Source organism: Balaenoptera physalus (genome assembly GCF_965194825.1).
Source record: "Balaenoptera physalus genome assembly, chromosome: 6".
NCBI classification, from domain to species: domain Eukaryota; kingdom Metazoa; phylum Chordata; class Mammalia; order Artiodactyla; family Balaenopteridae; genus Balaenoptera; species Balaenoptera physalus.
The window spans coordinates 136,071,052-136,098,869 of NC_138885.1; the positions used below are offsets into that span (position 1 = coordinate 136,071,052).

At 61.7% G+C, this 27,818-nt stretch overlaps 1 protein-coding gene across 1 annotated transcript; it reads left to right on the top strand.

The window, feature by feature from the left end:
- The first annotated feature begins 26 nt into the window (after window positions 1–26).
- On the top strand, window positions 27–27,741 carry ESPNL (espin like). The gene is made up of 9 exons (XM_082465263.1): window positions 27–1,245; window positions 2,547–2,737; window positions 4,382–4,568; window positions 7,384–7,566; window positions 15,350–15,481; window positions 21,895–22,012; window positions 23,031–23,146; window positions 24,037–24,231; window positions 25,076–27,741. The coding sequence occupies exons 1-9, from the start codon at window positions 952–954 to the stop codon at window positions 26,681–26,683; spliced, it is 3,024 nt and encodes a 1,007-aa protein (XP_082321389.1). The 5' UTR covers window positions 27–951; the 3' UTR covers window positions 26,684–27,741.
- Window positions 27,742–27,818: the final 77 nt, after the last annotated feature.

Below are 27,818 nucleotides of genomic sequence, written 5' to 3' on the forward strand. Positions count from 1 at the left end.
TGGGGGGTGGGGTCAGACCCGCTGCTCACTGCATAATCATGCTTTAGCTTCAGGAACTCGGCTTGCGACTGTGTCTCTGGGAGCTCTAGAAAGCAGGTCCCTAACATGCGGCATCCTGCTTCCGCCAGGCAGAGGCTGTGGGGTCCCGATTCCCCCAGCAAAGAACTGCGGGTGTCCAGCCGCACGGAAGAGAACAGTCTGGAAAAAGATGCTTGGCAGCTCTGAAAAATGCACTCGGGACCTTTAGCTGCAGCCCCAGAGACTCTCGGTCAGGGCCCTGTGCCCGTCACCGGCCCTGAGGAGCAGCCGCTGCCCAGAGGTTCGCGGAGCCTCCAAGGCCAGCTGCGGCCAGGATCCAGCATAGAATTCCCAGGGGCCAGGCAGGCCCCCAGCTCCCGGTGGGTGACGGCACGTCCCAAACACTTAGACTCCAACACCTGGTAGTTAAGGTCCCCAGAAGGGGCTCCACTTGGATGGGTCTGCCCTCCTGTGAGAAGGGTCTCCCAGGTGGCCTCCCATGGCCCAGCACAGCCCTCAGGGCGGCTGCCCCCAGCCTGGGGAAGCAGATGCTCGGGAGCCTACGGCTTTCCGGAAAGGACACCGTCACTGTGAACACCCGCTCGACGCGGGAAGTCCATCCCAGCCCTCGCTCCACGGGGGGAGGAGGCGTGGGCCAGCACAGGGCAGTGCCCCCGGGCCAGCGCCCATCCCCAGCCCAAACCCGGTGTGGGCCCTTCCCCCGCACCCTCTGCCCACCGCGGCCCCAGGCGCCGCGGGAGCGGCTCGGGCTGGGCTGCGGAGGCCCGGTCCCCAAGGCCTGTCCCCCCACCCCCCTGCCGCCTCCCATCTGCCCTCTGTGCAGCTTATCAGGTAACCGGAGCCGGGAGCTGCGTCCACGCCTGAAACAGGAAGCCCGGCCTGTGCGTGAGTAGAGGAGAGCCGGCCGGGTGGATGGAGGAGAAGCGGGCGCTCGCAGCTGCCAAGGATGGGGACCTGGCCACCCTGGAGCGGCTGCTGGAGGCGGGCGCCCTGGGCCCGGGCGTCACTGACGCTCTGGGGGCTGGCCTGGTGCACCACGCCACCCGGGCCGGCCACCTGGCCTGCGTCAAGTTCCTGGTGCAGCGGGCCCAGCTGCCCGGCAACCAGCGGGCCCATAACGGGGCCACGCCGGTGCATGACGCCGCCGCCACCGGCAGCCTGGCCGAGCTGTGCTGGCTGGTGCGCGAAGGGGGCTGCGGTCTGCAGGTGAGCTGAGCGGGAACGGTGGCCGCAGGGGGACCCGTGTCCGTGGGCATCGAGGGAGGCATGAGCTGAGAGCCGGATCCGGAGCCCTCGGCCTCCCCTGGGCACTTCGGCCCTGGGCTGTTCCTCTCGGGGAGTCACCACGCGGGCCCCATGGCACAGTCAGTAGCGTCTGTCTCTGCCCCACATCCCTCCCCCCCCAAAATGGGCACCTCCTAACCCCCCTCGCGTTCCCCAGCGCCCAGCACGGAGGGGCCACCCTTGTTCTTTCTCCCTGTGCCCCACCCAGGAGCGCCTGGCCTTGCCAGTGGCGGTCTCACGGGGCCCTTATCAGGCCTGATCCGTGGGGCCTGTTTCCGAAGGGTCTAGAAAAGGGTCCATACGAAGAAAAGCAAGGTGGGCACGCGGGCTCGGGAGCTGTGGGCACCGGCCTGGACGCCCAGGGCCCCGGTGGGTGACAGCACAGGCGCAACTGTGGGGGGCAGTGGGACGAGAACCTTGATGTAAAGAGGAGTCTCAGGGCTCAGTGATGGTCTCGTCAGGGACGTTTCTACCCGGCCCGCCTCTCCCTTCTCCTGCCGGCCCCGTGGGTGCTCCGTGTGCGGGTGAAGGACCTCGGGAGGTGGGTGAGCCAGCTCTGACGGGGTAAGCACGTCCTCCCAGAGGCCGGAGCCGGGTGGGCATCACCGTGACGCGCTCGGTCGGGGGGGGAGAGGACTCAGCGGTCACAGCCTGAGTGTCCAACAGCCTCCGAGCCGCCCTCCTCATCCTCAGCGGCTCTCCCCACAACCCCGAGGGCGGGAGCGGGGCCACTTCTGTGCCTGGGAGAACGCCCAGGTCTGCCAGAGGCCCACGGTGGATAGGGTCCCCGGCGAGAGGACTCGGGGGCCGGCGGGTGGGCGCTCAGTGGGGGTGGGGCAGAGGCCCAGAGACGCATCCCTGGACACACGGCAGGCCACCGGCCCAGCGCGGGCGCAGCTGGGCGAGCGGAAGCCTTTCTGACTGTGAGCAGAGAAGGGGAGGGAGCGCGGACGCTCAGGATCAGGGACTTGGACCCAAAAGACCTGGACTTGATCCTGGCCCTGCCACCGACCTCGAGCAGGCGGCCGGGCTCAGCCCCAGAGACCTCCCTCCGCACGCCCCGCGATGGAGCACGCCGGAGGGAGGGGCGGGGCGGGGCGGAAGCTCTCGGCGCGGTCCCGGGCGCTGTGGTCCTGGGCGGCTGGCTCTGGCCACACTGGCGCTGCCCGGCAGTGCTGGGTCCGGCCCGCCGCCCGCTCACCGCCCCGTCCGGGCCTCCGTAGGACCGAGACTCCTCGGGCGTCTCCCCGCTGCACCTGGCCGCCCGCTTCGGACACCCGGTGCTGGTGGAGTGGCTGCTGCGAGAGGGCCACGCGGCCACGCTGGAGACGCTGGAGGGGGCCTTGCCGCTGCACCACGCCGCCGTCAGCGGGGACCTGACCTGCCTGAAGCTCCTGACGGCCGCCCACGGCAGGTGAGGAGCCGCAGCGCCGCCTGTTGGGCAGTCCGGGGGGTGCAGGTGCTGGGGCGGCCGCACGAGGGGGCGGAGGAGGAGGGGCTGCCGCCTTGGAGGGGGGCCTTTGGGGAGGGGGAGGGGAGAGGGACAAGTCTGGAGCCAAGGCGGGGCCGGAGAGCGCTGGGGTGAGGCTCGGAGCGTGGAGGGGGGGGGCAGTGAGAACGGCGAGGAGCTGCTACAGCACTCAGAGCAGGAGGCGCTCTATATGCTCAGGCCGCTCCCGGCCCTGCCTGGGGGCGTCTCAGGGCCCGGCTTCCCCTGGCTGGGAAGGTGGCCCCCTCAAGTCACCCGAAGCGAGCAGAGGCTGTGCAGGGGACTTGGGCGCCCCATCAGGTCGGCCGGAATTCTCCCTCCACACTGTCCTGTTGCTGACACTGTGAACCCCTGTCCCACCGCCTGGCGTTGGTGGATGGCGAGGCGGGGGCAGGGGGCAGCAGGGCTCCCCTTCCCCATAGTGGGCACCGCTGTGGTCCTTGACCCCCACAAACGATACCCTGGGCACACAACGGGCCATCTAGGGGTGCCGTGCACGTGGCCTGCCCCCCACCATCTGTTCGCAGGGCTACTGCCCTGGCTGGGGGTGGGACTCTGTGTCCATCCCACACCTGACCTGGCCTTTGTCCCCCGAACCCGCCTGCCTCTGTAACCACACGCCTTCTCCTTGTGCGGGGCCTCTCGCTGGCCGGCTGGCTGTCCTGGCCACCCCGCGGTTGTTCCCCGACGAGGCCGGACAGCTCGGCTGTGGAGCGGTGTTCCCGTTCCCGGGCCTTCGCCTCCCGACCCCTCGGCAAAGGCCTTCGGGACCCGCTTCTGCGGATCTTCCCCGGAGCGTCCACACCAGCTGCCCCGGGCCCGGCCGGCCACAGAGTGTCTCTTAGACCGGCAGTTTTAGAAGCAGTTTCTGTCATTTGAAAAGTGGAAGATTTCACATTAAAGCACACACAAGCACACGGGAAGGTCCCCCGCCCCAGGGCCCACATTCCCACCGGCACTGACCACAGGACCTAGAGGTGAAGTCTTTGTCAACAGGGCATGGGTGCGGTTTGGGGAGGGGGCTGCCCTGGGGACCAGGAACTCTCCTGGGCCTGCAGCACCATGGAGGCAAAGCCGGATGCAGGAAGCCTGACGACCGTGCCCCAGTCCAGCCACGTGGGGGCCTGGAATTCGGATGCCAGCGCTGGGCACCACAGAAGGGCGAGTGTCCTGCTCACTGGCCCCCCCGTACAGAGCAGGCCCCCAGCTCTGGAGGTTCCCTGACCCGCCCACTGCAGGCCCTGCTGGGCTAGTCACCCCCTAAGAAGAGCCGCCTGCCGGCCAACCGCTGGCGGCGCGCACATCTTGATGAGGAGCGGGAGTGGGGGAGGGGAAGCTGCATTCCGGCGGCCCGTGCCCACCTCACCCTCGACCCCGTGCCCTTGCGCCGTGCGCAACCTGTGCAACGCTACAGGTGGCCGGCTGGGCCCCTCACCTCAGCCGGGAAGCGGGGTGGCCGCAACAGCACGACCAGGTGTCGGGACGCCCTCCCCGATCCGGGCCCTTGGCTGGAGCGGCTCCCCGAGACCCCCGGGCCGAGCGCCCTCTGAACCCCGCCCTCCCCCGTAGCGGCGTGAATCGGCGGACGCGCAGCGGCGCCTCCCCGCTCTACCTGGCCTGCCAGGAGGGCCACCTGCACCTGGCCCAGTTCCTGGTGAAGGACTGCGGCGCCGACGTGCACCTGCGCGCCCTCGACGGCATGAGCGCCCTGCACGCCGCCGCTGCCCGCGGCCACTACTCGCTCGTCGTCTGGCTGGTAAGGGGCCGCCGGGGGCGCGGGCAGGGGAGGGCCGGGAAGGCTGGCACCTCGCCTGCAGAACCACCTTCGAGCGAGTGGTGCCCGGCTGGGGTGGGCGCGGCACCCCGCAGGAAGTCCGAGGACCCACGCGGTGGTTGGGGGAGCAGATGTGCCGGCCCACGGCTCAGAACACCCACATGCCAGGCCCAGTCTCGGCCCCGGGGTGCAGCCCGGAGCCCACAGCTTTGACTGGAGGTGGCTGCGGACTGAAGGTCAGCGCCTGCAGGACCGTGGGCGTGTGCAGGGCCCCCTGGGGGCTCTCCCGCCCCTCCCCTAGGGGTCCTGGTGGGTCTCCTGGGTGCTCTCAGGGTCGGTGGCACCCGGCTGCTCTGTCTCTGGCACAGGCAGTGCCTGGCCCTGGCCATTTGGAGCCCAGGGCCAGGCCCCACCCCTCTTCCCCTCTGGACCCAAGGAAGGGTCACCCAGGCCTCTTTCCAGAAGGAACACAGAGTGACCCAGCTTGGGGAGGATGCCTTCCGCCAAGACTTCTTCCAGGGCTGAGGACTTCCTGGCTCCGCCACCAAAAACCTGGCCTGGTGGGGTGTCTGGGAGCTCTGAGGGTCCATTACAGAGACCCGACCAAGTCTCAGAGTGGGGAGGTCTCTCTGGGGAGGGGCAGAACTGAGGCTGGGCATGAGGTGGCTGGGCAGGGGGTGGGCCCCAAAGCAGGTTCCTGGAGGAGCGGGGGCCCAGCTCAGTCACAGGTGGGAGAGCCCGTGGGGCGGGGTGAGGCGGAAAGACAGACCGAGGCCCCGGGAGGACCTGGGCTCTTTCCTGGAGCTCTGCGGAGCCGCTGAAGGGCTGCGAGCTGGGAGTGCCAGGGTCTGCTGGCATCTCTGAAGGTCACACAGGTCACTGGTGGAGAAGGGGGAGCCCTTCCTCACTCAGAACCTCCCTCTCTTCTCATGGGGCCCGCTTTTCCAGCCCTCCCTCCAGCAGGCCAGCCTCCCTGCCCCGGGGACCTTTGCACGTGCTGCACCCTCTGCCTGGTGACAGCTCCCCAGGTGTGCCTCCCCCCGACTGCATCCCTCGTCCACCTGTTTAGGATGGCAGCCACCTGGCCCAGCGCCCCGTCCTGCTCTCCTGCTGTCTTTCCTGCACCAACATTCATAAACGTTGTGTTTGACTTCATCTTGGTGGTTGTCTATTTCCACCCCAGGGTGTAAGTTCCAGCAGCTCCAGGAAGCAGTGGCGCAGCCCTGCTGCTGCGTTCCTTGTGCCTGGCACATAGTAAGGGCTCCAGAGATGTTTGATGAGTGAGTGAAGGAGGGAAGGAATCTGGCCTCCAGCCGCTCCCCTTGGCCTCAGAGGCCGCCAGCAGTTGCCTCCAGCCTCCCTTGCTGCTGGGTCTCCCAGGCTGGCCTTAGCCCCTCAGGCAGCCACACCTCCGTACAGGCTGTGTCCCCCCCAGCTGCCCCCTTTCTGCAGCTCCTCCTACGCGGCCAGCTCCTCTCACAGGAGAAAGCTCTGCGGCTCCTGCTGCACTAACTTTCCTGTCTTTGGCCCCGCCAGGGCCGTTGGGTGGAGTTGTCCTTATGTCCCCTCACTGTAGTTCAGATCTTGGCCTCCCAGAAATGTGCCTGTCCCCAGACCTGGACTCCTCGCCCTGCGGGAGCCTGAGTCCTGGTCACCTCTGGCCGCAGGGCCACAAACGCGGCAGGTGCTCAGCAAATGGTGTGGGAGGGAAGAATGTCCACCGAGTCCCATGGAGCCCCATAGGGGCTCATCCCGGGCAGAAACAGCTGGGGCCACAGGGTCGCAGGGCCAGAAAGGCTTTTCCAGATGTGACTCCCCATCCCTGCCTCCTGCAGGATGGACCGAGAGGGGAGGGGGCAGCGTCCAGCCTGGCTCAGCCACTCAGCGCTGGGCACCCCTCCCTTCGGGGAGCTGGCCGACGGGAGGGTCTTTGTTCCCGGCTCACTGTGCTTTTTCTATCAGACGCGTTTGCATGTTGGATCAGCCAGCATTTGGCTGCAGTGACCAGTGCACGAAACCACTAAAAGGTTGTCCCTCCCAAGTAGAGGCCGTTGACACTGGGTCACATCTCTGCTGTTCTCCTGGCCTCTCCCTCATGGTGAAAGATGGCCGCGTTCAAGGCAGGAAGAGGGAGAAAAGGGGGTGACAGCACATCCACCAGCCCCTTCTATCAGGAAGGCAGAAGAAGAGCCCCTTACGTGTCACTGTCACATGGCTGCCCCGGGTGCATGCAGTCCAGTGCGTGCCCACAGGCCTGGCCAGGTGCCGTGGACCAGAGCCCGCTGGTGCCCTCACAGAGGGGCAGCTGAGGGCCCGTGAGGAGGGCCGGCCGGAAGTCACTCAGTGGCTGCCAGCAGGACGGGGCCCAAGCCACAGGATGACCAGGCTTGGGTCCACCATGAGGAAGGCTGCTCAGGACCCACCTCCCAGCACCCCTGCATCTTCGTGCTGGAGACGTGATCAGGGTACAAACAGGCCTGGTGCCAGGATGTCCTTTCTCTCCCTCCCTCCCTCCCTTCATCAGCAAACATCTGTTTACTGTCCCTTAGTGCTGCCCAAAGGCATTTCTTTATTTGATATGTGAAACCAGCCCCTGGGGGTGTTCAGCTTACAGTCAGGGCTGGGGCAGATCTGGGGACCATGGAGCCTCCCAGCAAAATCACCGAGCTCACTTCCTCCCATGCTGCCCGGGATGCGCCAAGAGGAGCCAGCTCTGTCCCAGGGCTTCCTGCCCCGAGGTAGGAGTGGTCGCCCCCGTCCAGCCTCAGCTGGCCCATCCCCCCTCCTCCTCCCTCAGGTCACCTTCACGGACATCGGCCTGACGGTGCGGGATAACGAGGGGGCCACCGTCCTCCACTTTGCTGCGCGAGGTGGCCACACGCCCATTCTAGACCGGCTCCTGCTGATGGGCGCCCCCATCATGAGAGACTCCTGGGGTGGGACCCCCCTCCATGACGCAGCGGAGAACGGGCAAATGGAGGTGAGGCAGGGGCCGTGGGAGGATGCACGGTGGGGCTGGGGGGCCTCCAAGAGCCAGCAGTCCTGGAAGGCTTCCTATGAATAAGTCATTTAACCCTCACCACAACCCTGTAGAATAGATGTTATTAGTCCCCTTTTACAGACAGGTAAACTGAGGCTCACAGGGCCAGTCCCTTGCCCAAGATCCAGACTCTGATCTATCAGGGAACAAAATCTGTGCTCTCGGCCCCTCCCTTCGCACAGAGACTCCCTGGGTGCCCGCTCAGGGAGTGGTCTTCCTGCCGGTCCTCCCCGGAGGGGCTTTTAGCTGCTGGCCCCCTGATGTGAGCAGCCTGGGAGCAGAGTCCTGCCGGGGGTGTGAGGTTAGCCCCTTCACTATGATCCAGATAGACCTTGGGGGCTCCTATGGCCCAGTTCCCAGGAAACAGCATCCAGAAATCCAGAGTAGGCAGGGATGGTGTTCAAATATTTAAGGTCCAACGCTGGGAATAGACCTGGCCATCAGTCACTGGCCCCGCACTGGCATCACCTGCCCACTGACCTCCTGTAAAGGCAAGGCTGTATCTGAGGGGAACGCAGAGGTTGACTCTTGCACCTGTCCCACCCGGGCCCACACAGCAGGGCTCTGACGTAAGTCAGCTCATCCCATGAGGTCTCCCGGGCTTTCCCGTGTCATTCCCACAGCCCCCAGGGCTCAGCCTGCTGCATCTGCAGTCATGAGAAATGTGCTCCTGGTCCAGGAAAGGTTAGGCAAGGGGCAGGGCTTTACTGAGGTGCAACCGACTATCCCATTTTGGGCCTATGGTTCTGCACAGCTGTTTCCAGCTGGAACCCAAAGTGTTCCTGGGGCCCAGTCTGGGCAGCGTTGTGTAAAAGCAGCACAGGGCAACCACCAAGAATCATGGGAAGGCACATGGTCCTTTTGAAGAATCAGAAAGAGACCCAATCCAGCTCATGGTAGTGCTGCTGAAAATTGTCTTCCTCTGACTCTCAGGACTCCTGAGGGCCCCCTCCCGCTCTCCACCCCACCACCCCAGCCCCCCTCCTCTCACCCCTGCAAGCCACCACTCAGCCCTCCCTGGCTCAATGCCCCCAGTCCGCCCCTATCTAGAGGGAGGGGAAGGGCAGGCGTGAACCTCAGTCCGGGCCAGGCCAGTCCTCGGAGAAGAGGAAGAGCCTGCAGTTACCCTTACAGTCGTCCCTTTTGTCCTGGACACGAGAGAAGAAGAAGCCGAGCAGATGACAGGATGGGGAGTCCAGAGGTGCCTCTGGGTGGGAGGCGGGGAGGGCGTGTCCCCACAGGCGGTTGGTGGCCTGAAGAGCCCTGAGCCATTGCAGTGTGGCTCAGGCAGCCGCCCGTCTCCCAGCCTCCAGCTCCCTAATCGGGAGGGTGGCTGGAACCGTGCTCTAAAAACTTTATTTTTAAGCAGCAGCATTTTTTTCAAGTGAAATAGTCTATAGGAGCCCAAGAAGTTCACCAGATAAGCCAAGAGGCCAGCAGCTCCTCACGCGCCCTTAGTATGAAAATAAAATAGCTCAAGCCTCAGAGCTGAGAACTGCTTTCCTTTTCAATCTTTTTGTTATGAAAACTCTAAACACACAAGAGCACGAGCCTCCTGCCTCAGCTCTTTGGCCTTTCTTGGCCATTCCCTCCACCCCACTATTATTTAAGAGCAAGTCAGAGAAGGCACATCTTTTTATCCATAAATACTTTAGTGGACTTCTCCAGGAGACGAAGACTCCCTTTGTTTCTTATCACAACCTCAAACCATTATCATGCCTAAAAATAATTCATGATCATTTCTTTTATTTATTTATTTATTTATTTATTTTTTAGACTACTTTTTTAAATTAATTAATTAATTAATTAAATTTTGGGGGCTGCATTGGGTCTTCGTTGCTAAGCACGGGCTTTCTCTAGTTGCGGCGAGTGAGGGATATTCTTCGCTGCGGTGCGCAGGCTTCTCACTGCAGTGGCTTCTCTTGTTGTGGAGCATGGGCTCTAGGCACATGGGCTTCAGTAGTTGCAGCATGTGGGCTCAGTAGTTGTGGCTCGCAGGCTCTAGAGCGCAGGGTCAGTAGTTGTGGCGCACGGGCTTAGTTGCTCCGTGGTATGTGAGATCTTCCCGGACCAGGGCTCGAACCCGTGTCCCCTGCATTGGCAGGCGGATTCCTAACCACTGCGCCACCAGGGAAGCCCCCAATAATTTCTTAATATCATCTAATATCCAGTCTGTCTAATAGCCATCTATCCATTTCCCTGCTTGTGCTGTAATCAGGAGTGAAGCAAAGTCCACACATTATTGATTTGTCTGTTGGGTCTTAATCTGTTAGCAATTCCAGAAATATATTCATCCAGGAAATATAGGATAATGCTTCATTCCCACCCCATGCCACACCCCGTTTTAAAATACATTCTATTTTAGAATAATTTGGAAGAGTTTTAGATTTGTAGAAAAATTGAGACACTAGTACAGACAGTTCTCACAGAGTTCACATCCATTTCCCCCTATTAGTAACAATTTACATTAGCATGGTATGTTTGTCACAATTAATGTACCAAAATTGATACAATATTACTAACCGAAGTCCATACTTCATTCAGGTTTCCTTACTTTTCACCTGATGTACTTTTCCTGTTCCAGGATCCCTTGCATGACACCACATGACGTTTCATCATCTTGTCTCCTTAGGCTCCCCGGAGCTGTGACAGTTCCCCCCCACACACACCCTTTAAAAACAAAACTTCAAAATAGTGAGCTGGTGCCCTAGCAACCCCAATGGGGGACGATGATAGTTTAGTATGTGTTTTGTTTTGTTATATCGCAGTCTTTCTCATGTCACAAATTACACTGATTACTTGGTTTTTTAATTGAGTAAAAAATACATAACATAAAATTGACCATCTTAACCATTTCTAAGTGTACAGTGCAGAAGTGTAAATATATGCACATTGTTGTACAACACATCTCCAGAACTTTTATCTTGGAAAATGGAAAGTCTGTACCCATTAAGCAACAACTCCCCATCCCCACTTCCCCAGCCCCTGACAACCACCATTCTCCTTTCTGTCTCTATGAGTTTGATTACTCTAGGGACCTCATACAAGTGGAATCATACAGTATTTATCTTTTTGTGACTGGCTTATTTCACTTAGCATAATATCCTCAAGGTTCATTCATGTTGTGGCATGTATCAGGATTTCTTTCTTTTATAAGGCTGCATAATATTCCACGGTATGTTATGCCATGTTATCTTTATCCATTCATCCATCAATGGACATCTGGGTTCCACCTTTGGGCTATTGTGAATAATGCTGCAGTGAACATGGGTGTGCAACTATCTCTTCAAGACCTTGCTTTCTACTCTGATTACTCTTTAAAATGTTAAACCAACCTTGCATTCTTGGAGTGAACTCAACTTGGTCATGAAAAACGGTCTCTTTTATACATAGGTGAATTTAATTTGCTAACATTTTGTTTAGGATTTTAAGTGTGGTAGATAATAGCACTAGTGTAATGGTTCTCAAACGTGGCTGCACACTGGAACTCTCCAGAACAGGTTTAAAATATTCTAATACCTGAGCTCCACCTACCCCGGCGATTCTGATTTAATTGGTCCCAGGGAGCCCACGTATCAGGACTTCTTAAAACTCCCCGGGTGACTCTAATATATGTCAAATTTGAGAACCATCTATGTGAGTAGTGTTAGCTGAGCTAATCTAGAAAGAATTCATAGAGATGGTCATTCTTTTCTTTTTGAGTTACTGACAGAGTTTATTGGAAAACGGTCATTCTTTTTTTTTTAATTAATTAATTTATTTTTATTTTTGGCTGTGTTGGGTCTTCATTTCTGTGCAAGCGCTTTCTCTAGTTGTGGCAAGCGGGGGCCACTCTTCATCGCGGTGCGCGGGCCTCTCACTGTCGCGGCCTCTCTTGTTGCAGAGCACAGGCTCCAGACGCACAGGTTCAGTAGCTGTGGCGCACAGGCTTAGTTGCTCCGCGGCATGTGGGATCCTCCCAGACCAGGGCTCGAACCCGTGTCCCCTGCATTGGCAGGCAGATTCTCAACCACTGCGCCACCCGGGAAGCCCAAGACGGTCATTCTTAAAGCAGTGATTTGAATGTCGGAAGGAGCAGGATTTCTAGCAAGGCAGAGAGGGTTATAAGTGGTCAGAGTGCTAGGATAGAGTGGAGAGTAGAAGCTGGGGCTTGTAGTGAGAGGGCAGTGGTGGAAGACCTTGAACTAGTTTTAATATTGCGTAAGGAGCCATTTGGGAGCTGCTGTGGGATCCGGAGAAGAGGGCATATGATTTCCTTGCTGTTTGGAGGAGGGCTCGCTGTGGACGGGGAAGTTGCCATAAGATGGGGTGTGGTCTGGGGCTTTGCTGATGAGGTTGAAGAGGAAACGGCAGAAGGCAGGTGTGAACGAGGTCCCTTCAAGGTTTAGATATGCGGTTATAACTCGTTGGTAGTTCTCTACCTAGCTTAACATTGCTGCTAATTCAAGAGAGAATTTTTACTGAGTATTGTGAGTCCCCAAAAAGGCGTTCCGAGCAGACGATTGCCTCTGTCGACTTTCTGTGCTGGCTAATTTTTTAGAGTCTTTGATGGTCAGCTATTCATGTCCACGCTTTCCTTCATGCAGACACTCACTCATTCAACAAAGAGTTATTGAGCGCCTGCTTAGTATGTGACCAAGGATTCGAGAACCAGAGAATATCTGCAATAGATGAGTGGTCGGTTTTGGAAATTTCAGGGCTGTTTCTGTTGTTACAACAATTGGGGTGCTCTTGTGGGGGAGGCCGGGTGGCCCGCTATTCCAGAACAGTCCTGCACAGTGAGGAAGGGTCTTGTGCCCCAAGCAACTTCCCAATGGATCGGACATGTATGTAGGTAGAAAACCTGTTCATAGTTATCTGAGCTTCGAACCTAACTCAAGTACATGTAATTATCTAAGCTTCGAACCTAAATTCAAATATACGTACACATGCACCAATGTTTCTTCACAGTTTTAATATACATAAGAGTTTTCCAAGAATGGTCCCACTGTATATATTGAGGGAAGATAGAATTTTGTTTTATTTAGCAGTTTACCAAAAATTTTTCACTATTTGAGCAAATGACATCACCAATGGCAACGCTAAACCTGATGTTTGAGTCTTCAGCTGTCTGATTTTTAACTGTGAATTTGTAATGATTCCACATGTTAAAGGATAATTTTTAAAAGTGCTGGTAATCATGACTTTCATTCAACTATAAAATGAGCCTGTGTCAAACATTTCTATTTAATTCATTAATTAATGAGGAAACCAGTAATTCAAAGTGATAGTATCTTTTCAAATTAGAGTTTTCATTTTTCCGGATATATGCCCAGGAGTGGGATTGCTGGGTCATATGGTAGTTCTATTTTTAGTTTTTTAAGGAACCTCCATACTGTTCTCCATAGTGGCTGTATCAGTTTACATCCCCACCAGCAGTGCAGGAGGGTTCCCTTTTCTCCACACCCTCTCCAGCATTTATTGTTTGTAGACTTTCTACAAACAATATGGCCATTCTGACCAGTGTGAAGTGATTGTGGTTTTGATTTGCATTTCTCTAATAATTAGTGGTGTTGAGCATCTTTGCATGTGCCTGTTGCCCATCTGTATGTCTTCTTTGGAGAAATGGCTATTTAGGTCTTCTGCCCTTTTTTTTTTTTTTTGGTTGCGCCGGGTCTTAGTTGCAGCAGGTGGTCTCCTTAGTTGCGGCTGGAGGGCTCCTTAGTTGTGGCATGTGAACTCTTAGTTGCAGTACGTGGGATCTAGTTCCCTGACCAGATATCGAACCCGGGCCCCCTGCATTGGGAGTGCAGAGTCTTAACCACTGCGCCACCAAGGAAGTCCCTTCTGCCCATTTTTTGACTGGGTGTTTTTGATACTGAGTTGTATGAGCTGTTTTGTATATTTTGGATATTAACCCCTTGTCAGTCACATTGTTTGCAAGTATTTTCTCCCATTCCATAGGTTGTCTTTTCATTCTGTTGATGGTTTAAAATCTGTGCCGCTTTTACAATTCCATGCCTAAATTTTCAAGCTTGGTTTTTACTTCTTTGAAAGCAGCGAGCACAGCTGTGTTACAGTCTGCTATTTCTCGGGACTTTGTGGGTCTGTTTCTTTGTGTGTTGGGTCCTCTGGTTCTCGTTTCTGGTATCTTATTTCCTTGCGCTCCTGGTTTTGTTTGACTCTATGCTGCACATCATTACTTAGGGCCTTGGGTGACATCTTATTTGCTTCTGCCTGACAGGCACATGTGGGAACTGTGAGTCAGGATCATCCTAGACCACAATCCGGGCTTGAGATTCCTGGAGCACCTGCGTGACGGGAAGCAGAGGGCGGGCTGGCTTCTGCTTCACCTTTTCTCTGAGGGTGGAGGCCCAGCCTGCGGTGGACCCTGAGCTTTTGCTGGTCTCCCTAGTCTTGTGAGCCTGTGACACAGCTGCTCTGGTTACAGCCATTTCTTTGCGTCAGCCTGCTCTTAGGGCGAAAGCTGTTCTGAGTGGTGGGCTGATCCCTCGGGATTTTCCTTGTCTCCTGAGCTTGGTCCGACAATTCCTCGCTTCCTTGTTGCCTGTCTGATGCTCTAGGAAGGTGCCTTTCACATTTAGCCCATTTTTTACGTTGACTCTGGAGAGTGGATTGGTGTGACCTGCCTGGTACTCTACTCCTTGACGCGGATCCGTCCGCCCACCTGTTTTTGCCGCTGGCACGGCTACCTCACGGATTTCCAGACTTAACTCCTGGTCCTCTGTAACCACCCACCCTCTGCTCACAAATGGATCACCGTCGTTTGCCAGCAGTGATCGCTGTCATTCTGCGGGAAAGTTCTCTCCTCCCCCTCTCCCTCCCCCGGGCTGCTGTCCCCGCCCCATCTGGGGCCAGGCCTGACCCTCCGGTGCCCCCTGCTCCACTCCGCTTCTGCTGTGACCCCCCCACCCCCATGCTCTGGACGCAAGCCTGCTCCTGCAGCCCCCTGTATCCTCCCCTCCACCCCACCGCAGCCTCCTTCACAAAGGGCCCTTCACAGACCCGGATCTCCTCTCGCTTTGCTCTCCTCCATCCTCCCCTCTCCTCCCAGCTTCTGAGCCTCCAAGCCTTCCTCTCCTCCCAGCTCCCATCACACGAGCCCAGAGGACCAGTCAGGAGGGAGACAAGGGGGCCCAGGCCCGGCTTGACCAAGGAGGGAGCACGCGTGTGGCTGGTGGAGCCGTGTGCGCAGAGATAGAGACGCAGAGGATGAGGGTGGGAACCCCCAGAGCTCGCCTAGGCTTGGGGCCAAGAAGAGGGGCTCATCGAGTGCCAGGCCTGGCCGGGAGGCCAAGGAGCGGGCAGGGTGAGGTGGGCGAGGGCACAGGCCCGGGGTCCTGGGGGGAGCCACGCTGTTTAGCCTCCTGCACCCCGGTTTCTTCATGTGAAAATGACACACACCTCCAAAGGTCGCTGTAAAAATGGAAACCGGCTCCGTATTTGAACCCGAGGCAAGGGTTACAAGGGCAAAGTCAGGGTCGGGCTGCCTGGCTAGGATCCGGCTGGGTCGCTGACTGACCAGCTGGGCCCTTGGTGAGCTCCTGAGCGCGGGCGCCTGGGGTTCCCACCCGGGACAGGGGGGTGCCGGGGCCCGTGGGACAGGGCAGCCTGGGTCCGGGCACGGGTTCAGGCCGTGCCCTGGACTGAACGGCCTCGGTGCCCCAGCTTGGGGCTGGTGGGGGCAGCCGGCGGTGCGGCCACGGGTGCGCCCTCTCCGCAGTGCTGCCAGACCCTGCTCTCCCACCGCGTGGACCCCGCCCTGCAGGACGAGGACGGCTACACGGCCGCAGACCTGGCGGAGTACCACGGCCACCGCGACTGCGCCCAGTACCTCCGCGACAGCACCCGGCCGGTAAGCCTCGCGGTCCCCAACCCCTCCGGGCCGGGTGACAGACCCCTGCTGCGTTGACGCCGGGTAGCTGGAGAGCCGTCTGCGTACATGGTGTCATTGTCAGGAGAAAGGGCCTGGCTGCGCCTGAGCCGGTGCCGGGACCAGGGCTGTGACAGGGGCCGTGACAGCCGGGACCAGGACTGTGACGGGGGCCGTGACAGCCGGGACCAGGGCTGTGACGGGGGCCGTGACAACCAGGACCAGGGCTGGGCTGTGGCTGGACCTCGGCTGAGGTCTGCCCTCCCCCCGGGCCACAGAAAGCACACTTAGGACGTGGGATCCACGCTTCCGGCCTGGGCTGCTGTCGGGTGACGCCGTGTCAGGCTGAAGACACCCCGGGGGTGGGAGCAGGGCCCTGGGCCCTCGGTGAGGTGACCCGGTGAGGCGGGCCAGCCCCGGGCAGCCCGGAAGGGGAGCGTCTCTTCCCGCCCTCCCATCGGGGCACGTGACCTCGCCGGGCCTCGCGTCCGCAAGGGCACGGACCTCGTGGGTCCCAGCCCCCAGCACGTGGCGGGCCACGCGTGTGTGCTGAGTGAGTGGAGAGTGGAGAGGCGGGTGAGCGAGTGGACAGGTGAGGGTGGGCGGGCGGGAGTGTGGTGGGGAAGCTGGGGCCAGTGCCCTCCCGCCCGGCCTGCACCCCCGACTCCAGGCCCCAGGCGGCGACCGACAATTCGTCCCAACCTGCACAGATTGTGCCGCAGCTTCTGTAGCGGCCGCCCCTTCGGAAGGCGTCCCTGGGATCGCCCGGTCCCACCTTCAGGTGAGAGCACCGAGGCCCAGAGGGGCGATGTGCCCCCCGCGCCGGGTCTCACCCGCGGCTGCTGTGCTCCTTTTCCCTCGGGGCGTCCCCCGGCGCATCCGCGACCAACTGAGGCTGAGCCCCCGTCCTCCCCGGCCCTGGGCCAGTGGGATGGTCCTCACCCGACCGCCACTGAGAGCCTCTTGTCTCCACTGCCTGAAAGCCGCACCCAGGCGGCCTTGGGTCAAAGGCCAGGGGTGCTTCGGGGCACACGAGTTGGAGTCCTGGTTTGTCCTGGTGTCGTAGTTTCAGAAACAGGACTATACTCACTGCTTGAAGTAATCGATGTACTGATTATTCACTCACCCTTCGAGTGGCTATTGTATGATAAGGGTTGTCTTTCTGCCTTGGGTTCCGGAAGCTGGGGGAACTCAGTGGGTTCCTGGTGTAGCGGACAGAGCTCTGCAGTCCACCGGCCAGGGACGCCCTGGCCGCCTGGGCCCCCCAGCCTCTGTGTGGGCCCTGGGGCCGGCCTGGAGGTGGGATGCGCAGCTGCTCGGCTGCCAGGGAGCGGGTGCCGCCTGGCCTCTGGCCGGGGTCCCCTGCTTGTCCCCAGCCCGCACGGCGGTGCCCACGGCTGAGCCTTCTGTCCAAGCAGGGTCTCTGCCCCCTGCTCTCCGTCCCCTGGCACATCTGCCAGCCCCTCCTGGCCGCTGTGCCCAGCTCTCCTAGCGGGTGGAGGCTCTGGGCGCTCTCCTGAGCCCCCAGGGTTTGGGGACCAGCCCGTGTCAGGCTTCCTGCGGTTCCGCCTGGTCCTGGTGGCCTCCTCGGTGTCACCGCAGGATACGAGGCAGCATCGCCTCCGCTCAGGATTCCCCAGGCCGGGCTGGGCCGTCTGTATAGCCTCCCCTCCCGGCCTTCCGGCCCGCGGTGTCCAGCCCGTCCACGTGCCCCGCCTGCGGTGGTGGAGAGTGGGCAGGCTGGGCCGCCTCCCTGAGATCCACTGCATCCGGGGCTGGCTGGAGTCGCTCCCCGCCGGCCCCCGCCTCACCGGCAGTCTCGGCCCCACGGGACGGTGGGCTGTCAGCTGTGGGCCGCCCGGGGCGGGGTGGCGGGGGGACGAGGCTGTGCGCCTGATGCAGTATTGATGGAAACACAATATCCAGAGGTCGCCCGCGCGGCCTCTCCCTGTGTCGGGCTCGGAGGAGGTGGTGAAAGCCATCTCCACACGGCCGCCTGCCTCTGCCCCCAGGGAGCCGTGGGTCGAAGAGAGGCAGCCTTGGGGGGCACGGCTGGACGGGTAGCGGAGGCCTGCCCTGTGGGAGGCACCCCCCTCCTGGGAGGGTCCGCAGGGCCCGGGTTCACCCGCTGCCCATGGCGGGGCCTCCGCGAGGCTCGGGAAGACCAGGCCCTGCCTCGACCACGCCACCTCGACCTTGACCAAGTCTTGCCACCCCCTGGGCCTGGGGTACCCCTCTGCACAGTGAGGGCTTGGGCCTCTCTGACCTGAATGGGGCAGCGGCTAGAGGGGCCCCCTGCATCCCGACCCCCAAGGAGGGGGCCGGGCAGCTGGGCTCCTGGCCGCAGGGCCAGGTTAGAGCGAGATGCTGGACGGCAGCAACAGTTAGGGCCAGCGGCCCAGGAGGGTGAGCGTAGCCCCCGTGCAGGGCGAGCCCAGCCCCTTCAGCTTGCCCCCAGCCCGGTACTCAGCGCTCACAGAGCTGGAGTGAGTCTTCCCGGCCGGGTGGCACCCCCAGTTCTGAGCGTCTGTGAGCCTCGATGTTCTCATCTGTATAACGTAGCTCAGGAGCCTTGCTGGCCGGTAGACATGTGCCTTCAGCACACAGCGGGTGCCAATTTCCCTCCCCTGGGTCCAGAAGAGCCCTAGGACCCCTTCCTTTTACAGATGGGGAAACTGAGGCCCAGAGAGGGCAAGGGACTCCCCTGGGCAGTCCCCTCCCCCAGGGAGGGGCGGGGCCTGGCCGTGCAGCCAGTAACCGAATCTCAGCCGTCGCGCATCTGTGGGTCATGATTTTCTCGGCCCGGGTGGCATTACAGGCCTGTAACCCGGCTCGCACAGCTGTCCTCGATGTATAATGCATGGCAGGCACGGCGCTGCTCAAATCTCACCAAAAACACAGAAAAGGAGACACCAGGCCATGGGAAGGGCACCAGCCCAGGGCCAGCTGACCGCCGACCTTAGGGCAACAGCCCCCTTTGCGGGCAGCACACACCCAGCTGTCAGAACCCCAAATGTCGGGACCCAACATCTGCCACGCCCTCGGGTCCTTGTAGATTCGGCTAGTGTCCAGGAGCTGAATGAGGGACACGGGGATGTGGATACTCCTGTCACCTGGGAAACACCACAGCCGACCCCCGTCCCGGCTGAAATTCAGAGATCACCAAGACACCGTGCTAACAACAGCAAAGAGGTCTGAGTGCCTCGGTGTGCCAGGCCCTGCCAGGGGCTCTCAGTAACTCCTCATCTTCCCAGCAAAGGCAGAGAAACTCAGGCCTGGGGGACACTGAGTGACTCCGCAAGGCTTCTCCTTGGTGAGGGTTGGAGCAGAATTCAGCCTCAGGGACCAGGTGGCATGAGGTCTCCCAGGCTGTGGGTACTGTACTGGCACCAAGTCCATCCCCCTGGGCCCTGGACCAACTTCCTGCCTCTTCCATCTTCCCCGGAATGAGAGGACCCTGGCCACCCCAGCTGAGCCCTTCACTCTGCAGGGACTGGGAGGCCCTTGCCCCTCAGCCCGAGAGCAGATTCAATTGCGGGGAGGGGCTGCGGGCTCCCAGGCAGGGGCAGGGAGCAGGGGAGAGTGCAGCAGGCTCACAGCCCTGTCCTGGTTGGGCAGGGGCCCGGGGCCGACCTGGGACTCAGCCCTGTTCTGCCCATCAGACTGTCAGCGCCAGCCGTGGGGTCTGGGGTCTGACTCGACCCTGCATAAAGTTCCTAAGCCAACTCGCTCCTGCCTTGCGGACGCTGGAAGAAGACAGGAGATTCCTAGGTCGGAGACACACGGCAGGGAGGAAGCATCGTGTTTTGTCGGATCCCCTCCCCCCTCCAAGTCCCAGCGTGACCGAGACCGGTATGGGCCCAGATGGCTGCTGCGCGCGCACACTTGTGTCACAGCCGGGGGCCCCTGAGCCTGGGAAGGCCCGTATTCTGTAGCAGTCGGCGAGCAGCCTGCTCTTCCTTTTGGGCCCCTCCCGCGGAAAGGCAGCCCAGAGAAAGAGCCAGGAGAAGGGGAGCCAGGGCTTTGCATCCTTGGTAGGGGCGCAAGAGACCCACCCGTCTGCCTCTTCCTCCACTGCTGGAGCCCCTGGACAAAAGGGGCAGTGATTCGAGGGGCTCTCAGTCCTGGAAGGAGCAAGGAGGGGGGTCTCAAGTAAGATTCTGGTCCCAGCTCTGCCCCGTCCCAGCTGTGGGCCCTTGGGAAAGCCCCTTGCCCTCTCTGAGTCTCGGTTTCCCCATCTGTGCCTGGGGGGCTGTACTGCGGGAGTCCTCTGGGTGGTCTCTTCTTGCGTGACCAGGGATCTCAGGTCTCCCCCACCTCTCCCGAGGGTCCGCTCCCCCGGCCCCTGTGCTGTGGAGGGTTAAAGCACAGTGGTAAGGGATCCCACACCCAGCCCAAGCCCGCCGGGCCACCTGACACCTCAGCCTTCAAATATTAATGCGACACCTCCTGCTCCTGGGGGCGGCAGCTGGGACAGCCCCCGACGGCCCAGGACGGCCACAGCTTCCTGTGCTCACAGCCCAGCACCTGCTTCCGAAGGTCCTTCGGGCTGGGGGCTGGCGGACACTCCCGGCCCTGCCGCGACCGGGGCTCCTGGGCTCTCGGCACAGATTCCTGCAGAGAGTGAGGTATGAGGTTCAGGGCGGTGGCAGATAAGGGCTCGGGCTGTGTTCCCCTCCTCGTGGCCCCGGCGGGCCGCGGGTCCTGGACGGGAATGCGACTGAGGGGCCCGAGGCAGTGGCTGCAGAGCCGGGGATTCTTCTGACGGGACCCCCCCCAGGCTGGGGAGGCCACCTAACGCCTGTGCCTCCTTGCCTGCGGGAGGGACAGGGCCCACCTACAGGTGAGCCAGGGGACACAGCGTGGCCGGGGGACTTGGCCCTGCAGCTCCAGCTACAGCACGTGCAGGGCTCAGTGCAAAATGAAAACGTGGGCTTCTTGTTAACAACTGATTAAGAATTTCAAGACAGAGACTGGAGAACCTTCAACAGAGCTGCAGCACGAGCCACCCACGCGTGACGCCGGCGCCGGCCCCAAACCACACGTCCCGCGTGGGGGCGGCCTGGCACCAGCTCCTCTGCCCCGCTCAGGGCTCTCTCCAGCCCGGCCTGGCAGCCCTGAGGCCACCTTCCGCCACAGCTACCCACTGGAGGGAGTGGGCGAGGCACTTCAGTCTGACGGCCAGCGGTGGGTGCCCGGAGAGACCGCCGTGAGTGGCCCTCCCAGCTGGGGACCCGAGCTGGGGCGGCCGTGCGCTCTCAGGCATCCAGGTGACACTGGCACAGCCGGGACCCACGTCACTTGAAAGACGGCCAGCCAGCCTTTTGACGTTCAGCTTTAAACCAAAAGGCAGCAAGCCCGGCTCTGGAGTCCTTGGAGGACAGCTCAGAGAACTTCTCTGCCGCCTGGGGAGGGACAGGCCAAGGCAGGGAGCCAAGGGCAGTCCCGCTTCTGTCACCACCTGTGGCCTCACAGCAGCCTGCGTGCTCCAGGAGTCTTGGCTCCCATTGGTCAGATGCAAAAGCTGAGACCTTGCAGGGCTCAGCTGGGGATGCAGGGGGCAGTGGCACCTCCAGGTCGAGGATTCTTTCTGGCTGCCCACCAGCCAGCGCTTGGGGGCAGGGGAGATGGTCAAGGCCAGGTCTGCGCCTTGCCCCAGACCCGGGGCAGACATGGGGTTGAAATGTGGGTGCCCCTGCAGCCCCACACTGGGGCTGATGGATCTCCCTGACTCCAGGCTGCCGGGGACCAATGTTGGTGGTCTCTGTCTCCGGGTGGCCCTTGGGAGAGTGGACTAGACACTGCATGGTGGGTCCTGGGCACAGCGCCTCTGTGCTGAGGCGCGGTCACGGCCGCACTGTTTACGGGGCTGAGAAGAGTTCCAAGTTCGTTGTGGTTTCCCCTGTGCCCAGGGCTGAGAGAGGGGGCAGTGTGTCTCAGCACAGTCAGGGGACAGTCAGGGAGGGTGTGTGTGTGCATGTGTGAACGTGTGCATGTGTGCACGTGTGCACGTGTCTCTTGTAAGGCCAAGGAGTGGCGAGTGAGCACAAGGGGACACCAGACCCTGACCTACAGCCCAGAGCCGCTGAGTTAAGCTGCCTCCAGAGGGAGCCGGGCCTTGAGATGAGGGGTTCACCTAGGGGTGGCAGCGCTCAGACAAGTGCGTGGGTGTGTTTGGGGAGCCCTGCTCACCAGTGTGGAGGGGTGGACAGAACCTCTAGGGGCGCTGCCCCTCACTCCCGCAAACTTACCTCTGCGAGCTCCGTTCAGATGCACAGCCCCAGCCCCAGGGAGACCGGGCCAGGGCTAGCCTGCTGGATGCCTCCCACCCCCACCTGGGAGCCCAAGGCGAGGCCCACCTGGGCCTCCCAGTGACCAGGCCTGTCTGCCCCCAGGTGCCACTCCTGATGGCGCCCCCGCCGCCGCCGCCGTTCCCCCCTCCTCCGCTGTCAGCTGCAAGGCACTCCCTGGAGGATGGAAGAAGAGGGGGCCCAGGTCTCGGGGATCCCACCGGTGAGTACACGTCTCCAGGGAGGACTGGCCTGGGCCGTGGGTGCTGGGAGTGGGCCTTGCTGGCCTCACCTCTGAGGTCCTTCGAAGCGGCCGGGGGGAGGTGGGAAGCAGCAGACTCTCGGCAGCTGGGCACGCAGGACACTGAGGACAGGGCTGGGACCACCCCTTCCCACGAGCCAGCACCCCAACTCTTCCAGGTTTCCTTTATTGTCCTGTTGCCTTTTTAAAGTGAGGACAAATGCATTCCATAACCACAATTAAACAGCCTCCTGCCCAGCCCTCGGGCATCTCTCTGTGAGCCCTGAACCCCCCGCGGCCTGACTCTCCTGCCGCTGTGATCTCGGGCAGCCTCCTTGCTTCTCTGGGCCTCAGCTTGTCCAGAGGGAAATCAAAGGTTGTGTCTGAAGGGGCCTTCCGAGTCCGCTGCTGTTGCCTGAGATTCCAGCAGGGGGCAGGGGAACGGCCCTCGAACTGCAGGTCACCACCCGTTAGGGAATTGTGACAGCACTTATCAAAATGAAATGGCATGGAATAGCATGAAAAATGTCAGCAGGCCCCATGTGCAGTGAAGGTTAGCATGCTTCATGGAATGGGCTGTAGTTCTATAGTCACACGTAGGGGTGTGTGTGTGTGTCTAGTGGAGGGAAGAGCGGTGAAAGGACAGATTTGTGGTCTGATGGGGCTGCATTAGATCCCCAGACCATGGAACCCTATGCCCTTTCTAGCTCCTTCTAGGCTACAGGAGGGGCTGGGGAGGGGGGGACGGGCTGTGGGATGGGATGAGGTGGGTAAAATGCAGGCTCCCCAACCGGCAGGGCTTGGAGGGGGCTCCAAGGACACCTCTGGAATGCCAGGGATGAATGAGTTTGCCTGGGTCCCAGGGAACTTGGCAGGGAGCTGGCTGGGCCTTTGGCTCCAAGTCCAGTGGTCCTTCAGGAAGGCCGGTCCTGCCCCAGGTCTGGGGTTTTCTGCTCCCCATCCCCCGACCTCTCTGACTCCAGCTGCCCCTTCCTCCCAGTGGCAGCATCTCTCAACCCAGCCTGGCCCGGCCAGCCTGACCAGCCTCTTCCGAGGGAGCACACGACCCGCACAGCACCCCCGAGGGTCACCACCAGTGCCATAGCCGTCCCTATGGTGAGAGCCCCCGCCATATCCCTGTCTCCCAAGGCACCCCAGCCAAAGCCCGGCTGGCTTCTCACCGTGTTCTCCTAGGTGGGCCCCAGCCAGGTCACTCCTGGGGCAGCCAGGCCCTGTCCTCCAGGAGGCCCCTGGGGTGACTGGCTGGCATCTGAGGAGATGGAGATTCCAAGGCCAGAAGCAACCTGTCTCCCCGTCATAGTAGACGAGGGACCCTTCTCTGATTCCAGGGGGTCCCCGTGGCCCAAGCCCCTCGTGCTGACAGATGCTGCTGTCACGGTACAGGGAAGCATCGGTCCATGGGGAGGGTGGGCCTGGCGCCCACTGCTCTCATCCTCGGGGGGCTCCCAGCGGCCCACTCCTCCTTCTCCTCCTCCTTCTGGGCACCAGCCCCTTTTAAATCCAGCCCACCCTTTCCCTGAACGGGTCCTGGGAACCCTCAGCCCCTGAGATGCGCTGTTTGTCTGAGTTTGGGAAATGCTGCGCAGTGCCGCCCCCTGTAGCGTTGCAGTGCACAGAGCACACTAAAGGCTCTGACAAGTCCTGCAGCCCAGAACTGGCCACCAGACTTGTCTATGCACCTGTCCCCCAGCCGAGTTTGCCCAGCCACGTGGCATGCTCTGGGCGGGATCTCTGACTGCCTCTCTCAGCCAGCAAGCCTCCCAACACGTGCCTGGGTCCCACAGGGCACAGCGGGGTCCCTGCCCTCGGAAGACTCACACTTAGACAGGCTGGGGGTGCCGTTAGTGGTCAGCTCCCCTGCCCTTCCTGGTCAGCCTCCACCGCCCCTCCTCCCTCAGCTGCGCTTGTCCCTGGCGGCCCTCCCCTCCCCTCCCTCCCGGACCAGAGGCCCATAGGGGCCTTGAATGACCTGCCTGTCCGCACAGGGGACGGAGACGGCAGCGGGGGGCACCCCGGACAGCCTGGTCGCGCTGCAGCTGGACGGGCTGCCCTCGGGCGACCTCGACGGGCTGGTGCCCACGCGGGATGAGCGCGGCCGGCCCATCCCTGAGTGGAAGCGTCAGGTGATGGTGCGGAAGCTGCAGGCTCGCCTGGGCGCAGCTCCAGCGCCAGAGGCCCAGGTGGGGTCCGGTGGGGACGAGGGTGGGGGCGGGGCCTGAAAGGGGCGGGGACCGGAGGGGGTGAGGGGCGTGGCGTTGTGGGAGGTGGGCGGGGCCCGGGTGGGACCACAGCGTAGAGGGCGGAGGCAGGGGCAGGAGGCTTTGTACTGGCTGGTGGACGTGGAAGGTGGGGTCCCTGAGCACACACCTCGAGTCCTGAGACCCGGAACCCCACTGCGTGTCCCTCTGTGGCCTCAGCTTCCTCTTCTGCCAGACCATGAAGCTGAACCAGATCAGAGGGCTGTGTCCCTTCACCTGTAGCCCTTCATCTCTAACGATGTGGTACCCACATGTTCTTTGATCTAACGATTGTATCCCGTGCCCACCGTGTGCCAAGCTCTGTTCTCAGCAGTGAAGGAGACCAGCCCCGCCCCCTGGTGCTTATATTCCAGCAGGGAAGGCGGGGTGACTGGGCAACTGTGCTGAGGGTGGTTCCAAGTGCTAAGGAGAGAAGCGAAGCAGTGAAAAGGGGAGGGGGCCGTTCCGTCCGGGTGGTCAGGGGCAGCCTCTCTGGGGAGTGGCCTTGAGCAGGGGCCAGAAGGAAGTGAGAGGGGAGCCCTGTGGGACTGTGGGACAAGTGATTGGGAGCAGAGGGAACAGCAAGTGCAAAGGTCCTGGGGCATGGATGGGCTGGCCCGAGGGAGGAGCGGGAGGAGGCTGCTGCTGGTGCTGCCGGAGCGCAGTGAGTAGGCGTGGTGGGCAGAGGTGAGGTCAGAGGGGGGTCAGGCCACCCAGGGGAGCTTGTGTCCAGCAGGAACTCGCCATGTGGGCTGTGGCCCCGCTGAGCTGCCCTCCCTGTACCCAGGACGACGGCGGGAGCGCGGGTGCCACAGAGCAGGCGGCCTGGCGGTACTCACAGACCCACCAGGCCATCCTGGGCCCCTTCGGGGAGCTGCTGACCGAGGACGACCTGGTGTACCTGGAGAAGCAGATCGCAGACCTGCAGCTGCGGCGCCGCTGCCAGGAGTACGAGAGTGAGCTGGGCCGGCTGGCGGCCGAGCTGCAGGCCCTGCTGCCCGCGCCCCTGGTCAGCATCACCGTCAACAGCCATTTCCTGCCCCGGGCGCCCGGGCTGGAGGGCGAGGAAGCCCCCGGCCCCGAGGTCGAGCCTGAGGGCTCCATGGGGGCTTCGCAGGCCACACCCGGCGCGCAGCCCCTGCCCTTCTGGTGCAGCCACGTCGCCCGGCTGGTGCGCAGCTTGTCCCTGCTGCTGAAGGGCGTGAACGGGCTGGTGCAGGGCGAGGAGAGGCCCCCACCGGAGGCCCACAGGGAGGCCCGCAGGGAGGCCCCAGCCAGCCCTCCGAGGAGCGAGGCCCAGCGCGAGATCCAGGAGTGTGGGGTGTCGGTGCGGACACTTCGTGGCAACTTCGAGTCAGCCCCCGGCCGGCCCTGCACCCCAAGCCCTGGCCCCTGTGAGCTGGGGCCCCAGCCGGGGTCGTGCCTGAGAGGCTGCTGGCCCGCCCCCTTGCAGCCCCGCGGCGGCCCGATCGCAGGGGAGCCGGGGCCGGGCGACGCGGAGGAGGCCAGCGACTCGGGCATCAGCTGCGAGGAGGCCCCATCGGAGGCGGGGGCGGCGCCTGGCCCTGACCCGGCCAGCCTCCGCAAGGAGCGCATCGTCATGCTCTTCCTCAGCCACTGGAAGAAGTCGGCCTACACGCCGGCCCTGAAGACGGCGGCCTGCAGGACCCTGGAGGCCCGGCGCCTGGAGCCGCGGGGGCAGGGGGCGGCCGGGGGCCCTCGGCTGCCCTGCCCGCCGCCGCCCAGCGACAGCCCGCGGCTGGGCCACCTGTGGCAGCAGCGCAGCATCATTGCCCACCTGCTGGGCACCTGGAAGTCCATCCTGGCCCATGTGCCCGGCCGGCAGCTGCGGCGGCTGAGCCGGCGGCCCCGCGGCCCCCTGTCCCCCGAGCAGTTCCTGCCCCACGTGGACGGGGCGCCCGTGCCCTATGGCAGCCTCACGCTGGACCTCTTCATGCTGGGCTACTTCCAGCTCCTGGAGTGCGACCTGCCGGCCGAGGAGCGCAAGATGCGCCACCTGCTCTGCTTCGAGGTCTTCGAGCACCTGGGCGCCCACGGCTGGGAGGCCGCGCGTGCCTTCCACAAGGCCGTGACGGACGAGGTGGCTGCCGGCCGCCGTGCCTGGACCGACGGCTTCGAGGACATCAAAGCCCGCTTTTTCGGCTCCAGCCGCAGCCCCCCCTGGGGCGCAGAGCCCGGCCGCAAGTCGGGCCTGACCCCGCTCCGGCCCCCGCCCCATGCCGGCCCCAGCGGCGGCCCCGAGCCCACGGCACAGAGGCTGGGGTCCCGGCCCCAGCGGGGCAGCTTCAACAGCGAGGACATCTGTGGCTACATCGACCGGAGCTTCGCCTTCTGGAAGGAGAAAGAAGCCGAGATGTTCAGCTTCGGGGAGTGAGATGGGCTGGCAGCCTGCCTTCCTCCCAAAGGGGTTTCCGGGGTGGTTTGGGTCCTCTCTTCTCTTTTTCCTTTCGCCCACCTGGTGGCCAGGTGAGCCTTGAGGGCAGGCCGGCGGATACCCAGCGTGCTAGTTGCCACCCTCCAGGTCTGCCCCCTGGCAGGAATCAGCTTCAGAGCCCTTCTTACCGCTGACCCAAGAGTCAGTCCCCCAGTCGGCCCCGAAGTTGGATGATTTGCCGTCTCAGCCCCGCGCCCTTCTGCCTGGTCTTCCCTCAGGCACCTGTGATTCCAGCCCATGTTTCCCATTGGTCCTCCTTCCAGAGTCGCCTGGGTGTCCCTTCTTTCAGTTCCTCTGGTGCTGGTGGCTCTGGTCGCGTCCTGAGCCTCTGTCTGCCCTCCTCGGGTCCTGGCTTGGTTCCTTCTGGTGACCTTGGGCCATGCCCCTTCCCCTCTTCTGTCCTCTTTCCCCACCTGTGAAGTGGCGGAGGAGCTGGGGGTCGGAGAGAACGGGATTCGACAGGCAAGAGACCAGACTCCCGAATTCTCCGGGTCAGGGAGGGAAACCAAGGAGCCTTAGGGAGAGGTGTCTTGCAGCCGTGCCGTGGCCCCAGCGGGCAGTGTGTGGGGGAGAGGTTTCAGGAATCTTCTGCGGGCTGCCGCCTCCCTGCAGACAGACCGTTGGGATAGGGGTCTCTTGTGGTGTCCCTACGTGCCTACAGAGCTTGGAGGGCTCAGACAAGATGTGGGATGGAACAGAGGGTCCTCCCAGCCAGCTGACTTGAGGCTGTCACAGGGAGGGATGATCAGGAAAATCTAAAGTCGGGGGTGTCAGGCAATTGGAGCTGCCAGGCGGGGCAGGGGGGCAGCGCTGGCAATGGCTCCAGCTCCAGACCCTCCTGCAGGGCGGACACCGGACGTGAGTTTGCTAAATAAAGATCCATTCCTGGCCGGCCTTCCCACCTGTGCTTGTTGCACCTGTGCCCATAGAGAGAGGGCCCCACCTGGTGGGCCATGAAACTGTGTGAGATAATAAATGTTCATTGTTTTAAGACACTAGACTTTGGTGTCATTTGTTATGCAGCAATAGCTAACTAATACAACAGACTAGAAGATTTTAAATAGAAGAGTAACGA